Source organism: Garra rufa, chromosome 24 (assembly GCF_049309525.1).
Source record: "Garra rufa chromosome 24, GarRuf1.0, whole genome shotgun sequence".
In the NCBI taxonomy this organism is placed as follows: Eukaryota; Metazoa; Chordata; class Actinopteri; order Cypriniformes; family Cyprinidae; genus Garra; species Garra rufa.
This window is the reverse complement of record NC_133384.1, coordinates 9,777,752-9,783,751: the sequence shown is the minus strand read 5'-3', so window position 1 is coordinate 9,783,751 and position 6,000 is coordinate 9,777,752. Positions and strand designations below refer to the sequence as shown.

At 31.0% G+C, this 6,000-nt stretch overlaps 1 protein-coding gene across 1 annotated transcript in view; it reads left to right on the top strand.

The window, feature by feature from the left end:
- The first annotated feature begins 2,131 nt into the window (after positions 1-2,131).
- hecw1a (HECT, C2 and WW domain containing E3 ubiquitin protein ligase 1a) overlaps positions 2,132-6,000 on the top strand; it is a 78,709-nt gene continuing 74,840 nt past the window's right edge. Inside the window, exon 1 of the mRNA XM_073830533.1 lies at positions 2,132-2,158. Coding sequence (XP_073686634.1) covers positions 2,132-2,158 — 27 coding nt within the window. The remainder of the gene's footprint in view (positions 2,159-6,000) is intronic.

The window sequence follows — 6,000 nt, the reverse complement described above, 5'->3', positions numbered from 1 at the left end:
CAGGATACGTAACGTTAACAGTGAGAGCATTTGCCCTGTTTCGCATAGTATCGAAATCTAATTTATGGCAATTTTTCATTGTTTGGTGATCAATGGTTTCTTGGCAAATCATTTAGTGTATTCTGCAGTAAGTAAGGTACTGGATCGGTCAGTCGATTTTACTAATTTACTGTCATGTTTTGAGAGGTTATATGTGTTAGAAATAATAAATGTTATTGAAATTATTGATTTATTAGCACCTTCAAACAAAGAGCAATGACAGATTCCACTTAAACCCCCTATAATGTGTTGAAATAAATCTCTAATGTGTCTGTTGTTTACCTTCATTAACTTACAGTTGGGTTACATAAGTGTTAAACACAAATTAAGGAATTAATGTTCAAAATTAATCACATACGATCATAAAATAATCATATAAAACAAAATGATCAGAGCAAATTTCTGTTTCAAATTTCTGCTTGTGTTTATGTGCAGATACTGTTCAAAAATTGTTTTTTTAAATACATGAATGATTTTTTTTTATGTTTTTTTTTGCATATACACTGCCATTTAAAAGTTTGGTATTAGTAAGATTTGTAATGATTTAAAAAAATTCTTGCTCTGCATTTATTTGATCAAAAAATATTTGTAATGTAATAAAAAGTGTAATATCGTGAAATATTATTTCAATTTAAAATAAATGTTTTCTATGTGAATATATTTTAAAATATAATTTATTGCTTTGATGTAAAGCTAAATTTTTAACATCATTACTCCAGTCTTCAGTGTCACATGATCCTTCAGAAATCATTCTCATATGCTGATTTATTATCAATGTTGAAAACAGTTGTGCTGTTTAATATTTTGTTGGTACCTTTGATACATTTTTCAGGATTCTTTAACAAATAAAACGTTGAAAAGAACAGAGTTTTATTTAAAATAGAAAACTTTCGCAAAAAATATAAACTACCATCTGAAAATTTAAGGCCAGTCAATTTTTATTCTTTCTTTTTTTTAAGAAATAAATACTTGTATTCACAGAGGATGTGTTAAATTGATAAAAAGTGATAGCAAAGACTTATATTGTTAGAAAAGATTTATATTTTGAATAAATGCTGTTCTTTTTAACCTTTTATTCATCAAGAATGCTGAAAAAAGAATGACAGGTTTCACAAAAAAAAATTGATTAAAAATTGAGCAGCGCAACATTGATAATAACAGTAATTAATTAATTAGCATATTATAATCAGCTAATAAAAATTCAGCTTTGCATCACAGGAATAAATTATATTTTAAAATATATTAATTTAGAACACCATTATTTTAAACTGTAATAATAATTCACAATATTACATTTTTTCTGTATTTTTGATGAAGTAAATGCACCCAATTAAGAATTCTAAAAAAAAAAAAAAAAAAATTTAAAAAATCTTACTGATCCCAAATTTTTGAGTGGCAGTGTACATATATTTACATAATTAAATATAATCTTACAAACAAAGTCTTTTTGAAATAAATGCTTTTTTCGAACAAATCAGAAATGTTTGTTGATTAGGAAATCAGCATATTAGAATGATTTCTGAAGAATCATGTGACACTGAAGACTGGAGTAATGATTCAGAAAATTCAGCTTTGATTACAGAAATAAATTACATTTTTGCAATATATTTACATAGAAGACACTTATTTTACATTGAAAAAATATTAAAATTATTTATTTGAACAGTAATCTAAATCCTGATTAACCAGAGCACAAAAAAGGACCGATTCACTTTTCATCCTGTTATAATCTCCCTATATTCTTACTCACTACTATAATCTGAAATATTGCTTTGGGTGTTTAATTTTATATTTGTGAATTCATGTGTTTTCAGTGTTTGTTTCTGATTCTGGCTCTTGACGATGCAGCTTTGATTTTGATTGTCTTCTTGCATTTGACACAGTAATATCAATGTAAAATATGTGTTATGTGATATTACAGTATTTTAGGTTTAGTTTTCTGTGGCTAAAACACACACTCAGCATTGGGAGAATGAAGGATTGAGTGGTCAGTTGTCGGTCTGAATTGTGTTCAGAGGGTTTGTTTTATGCCGTTTCAGTAACTCCTGACCTTCTCCTCAGGATTTGATGTGCTTTGAGTCGGTGAATCATAATGCTGCTACACCTGTGTAGTGTAAAGGTCAGTGCTCTTCTTCATTCGCTCAGCATGTGACTCCTCCTTCATCACTACCATCATCTTCACCGCCGTCTACTCTTCATCACCACCACAACTCTCACTTTTAAAACTCTTATGTGAACATGTGGACTGTTACATCATGGATTTTGTTTAGTACTTACATGTAAAACTGCTAGCAGATAACCTACAGATTAAAATAAGTTAAAAAATCAGACAAATAAACAATTTGTATTTTGAGGGTTTTATGGCATCTGCGAAGTAACTATGCATTATTTAGAAATGTGTATATACAGTTGAGGTCAAACAAAAGTTTACATCCCCCTTTCAGAATCTGCAAAATGTTAATTATTTTAGCAAAATAAGAGGGATCATACAAAATGCATGTTATTGTTTATTTAGTACCGACCTGAAGATATTTACATGAAAGATGTTTACAGATAGTCCACAAGAGAAAATAATAGTTGGATTTATAAAAATGACTCTGTGATTCCTAATACTGTGTTGTTTCCTGAATGATCCACAGCTGTGTTTTTTTGTTTAGTGAGTTGTTCATGAGTCCCTTGTTTGTCCTGAACAGTTAAACTGCCTGCTGTTCTTCAGAAAAATCCTTTAGGTCCCCAAAATTCTTTGGTTTTCCAGCATTTTTGTGTATTTGAACCCTTTCCAACAATGACTGTATGATTTTGAGATCCATCTTTTCACACTGAGGACAACTGAGGGACTCATACGCAACTATTACAGAAGGTTCAAACACTCACTGATGCTCCAGAAGGAGAAACTATGCATTAAGAGCCTAAATATTGTATTTTTTTTTAATTTAGTACTGCCCTTCAGAAGATACTTACATGTTTCCCAGAAGACAAAATAAGTTACATTTACCCTAATCTTCAAATTCAAAAGTAATAGTTGCATATGAGTCCCTCAGTTGTCCTCAGTGTGAAAAGATGGATCTCAAAATCACACAGTCATTGTTGGAAAGATACACAAAAATCCACAAAAATGCTGGAAAACCAAACAATTTGTGGGACCTGAAGGATTTTTCTGAAGAACAGCAGGCAGTTTAACTGTTCAGGACAAACAAGAGACTCATGAACAACTATCACTAAACAAAAAAACACAGCTGTGGATCATTCAGGAAACAACACAGTATTAAGAATCACAGAGTCGTTTTTATAAATTCAACTATTATTTTCTCTTGTGGACTATATGTAAATATTTTATGTGAAATATCTTATTCAGGTCAGTACTAAACAATAACATGCATTTTGTATGATTCCTCTTATTTTGGTAAAATAACTAACATTTTGCAGATTCTGAAAGGGGGATGTAAACTTTTGACCTCAACTGTATCTCTTCCAGGGTCAAACGGACCCAAATGCATATGAGGGTAAAGAAGACACTGCTCTTTCCAGCAGGGCAGGGAAAGCTTTGAAAGAGATCCAGAAGAGATACAGTAGCAGTTGTGTCAGTTTGGGCTTGTTTTTGAGTCTTCCTGCTTTCTCTGACACTTTCTATCTCCGTTTACCGTGGAGCAGCTCCCAGAGGCATTACTATTTTAAGCTCTGTGTGTGTGTGTGTGTGTGTGTGTGTGTGTGTGTGTGTGTGTGTGTGTGTGTGTGTGTGTGTGTGTGTGTGTGTGTGTGTGTGTGTGTGTGTGTGTGTGTGTGTGAGAGAGAGAGAGATCTTGGCAGGCGTTCAGAGATATGTTGACTGTTTTGTTGTATTTCATCACACCTTGCTGATAATGCCGAATCCTTCAGGGCATAACAGGGAATATTGTGAATATGAGCTGATCTCAGCTTGCATTATAGATGCTGTGGATGCCTCTGTCATTTAAAATAACAAGAAGACTGACATGGACCAACACAACTCATCAGATCAGAGTGATGTTGTGCTTGTGTGTAGAAGTCAGGAGTGTGTCATTCATCGTACTTTAGCCCTTATATGTCCAATGATTGATGATCTTGTGCATAAAACTGTAAACAAGGTTTTTGCAGGTTTTAAAAAGTTTTAATTCACCCTTCCACAAATTAAGGACTTTAATTTTGAAAAATGGCATTAAATGACGCATGTACTGCAATAAATCAATATCTCCCTCTCTATTTTTGTTTTGCTTTCCAATGCAGATATCTAAACATCCTTAAAGCAAGATACATTTACTTGAGCTGCTAACCGAGCATATAAAGCTCTTTTTTTCTGGAAAATCAACTAAATCGATTGAGTTTATGCTTAATACAAAAACAAAAATCTGTCAGTGAGTTATGAAAATGCGTTTTCCATTTAACAGATATTTGTTCTTGTTTAAATCATAAGTTCAGTTCATTTTGATCAGTCTTCCAGAAAACAAGACGTCTTACGTCATTTTGTTTCTTAAGCAAATTTATCTTGCTTTAAGAATCTTTAGACATTTGCAATGGAAAACAAGTTAAAATACTGATGAAGAACAGCGCTTTTATTGCAGTGTGATCAGATGGAACAATAAATGTTATTTATTTATTTGGTAAAAATTAAATGTAGTAGTAATGGAGATCTCTAGTATGTTGGAAGTTGTATTTTTAAACAAGACATTCATATTTTCATGCTATATTGTGTTTCAATGTATTCCTTAAATGTTCTTTTGTTGATCTTAAACATGTATTTAAAAAAAACCTTTGTAAAGAACCTTATTTTTGTGCATAAAAAGGATGTTAAAGTTTCTTTGTAGATTTATTTATACCCTGACTGGATCATAAACCATTCATATCATTATAGAGCCATATTCCATCTACATTCCTCTTAAAAAGTAATAATGAGATGCAAATCGATTTGGATGTTGCATGTTCCTCTTCCGTCTTCTGGAAAGGGCCATATTTCCTGACTAACACTCATAGATCTTTGCATCATGTCCTTTATAAATGTATGTTCAAATGTGGTGTCCAAATGGGTGCAAGGGAATATTTTACTTACATTTAAGTCAGTTTCTCACACAAAGATATCATATGACTTCACAAATAATATGCAATAATGATGGTGCGGTCACATTTCTGTTCTCATGTAAATTTCTGCAGTAAGAATCCAGTAATTTCAGAAGATTTCCCCATGCAGATTTTGCCAAAATGTTGTTAAAATTTTCACTACTGTGATTTCACCTTTAAACTGAGGATTATTAAATTAATTACATTAACGTTCATAGATTTTTTTTTCTTCACACATTTCAGAATTAAATATCTGTAGTGTCATTTTGTAATGTAAATGAGTAATTATTTGTAGTGACAATGTTTAAAATGTTTTATCGCCTATTTCTTAGTACACACACTGCCGCTCAAAAGTTTGGGATCAGTAAGATTTTTGATGCTTTTTAAAGGAACTTTTCTGGCTGCATTTATTTAATTAAAAATGCAGAAAAACTGTAATATTGTGAAATGTTAATGCAATTTAAAATAGTGTTTTTCTATTTTAATATACTTTAAAATATAATTTATTCCTGTGATGCAAAGCTAGATTTTCAGCGTCATTGCTTAATATTTTTTTGGAATCTGTGATACTTTTTTCAGGATATTTAATAAATAAAACATTCAAAAGAACAGCATTTAATTAAAATAAAAAAACTTTTTAACAATAATGACCTTGTTCAAAGTTTGGGGTCAGTCACTTTTTTCATTCTTTCTCTCTTTGAAAGAAATTAATACTTTTATTCAGCAAGGATGTGTTCAATTGATTAAAAAAGTGATAGTAAAGACTTTCTATTTTGAATAAATGCTTTTCTTTTTACTCATCAAAGAATCCTGAAAAAAGTATCACATGTTCCAAAAAAATATTAAGCAGCACAACTGTTTCCAACATTGGTAATAAAAGTAATAAATCAG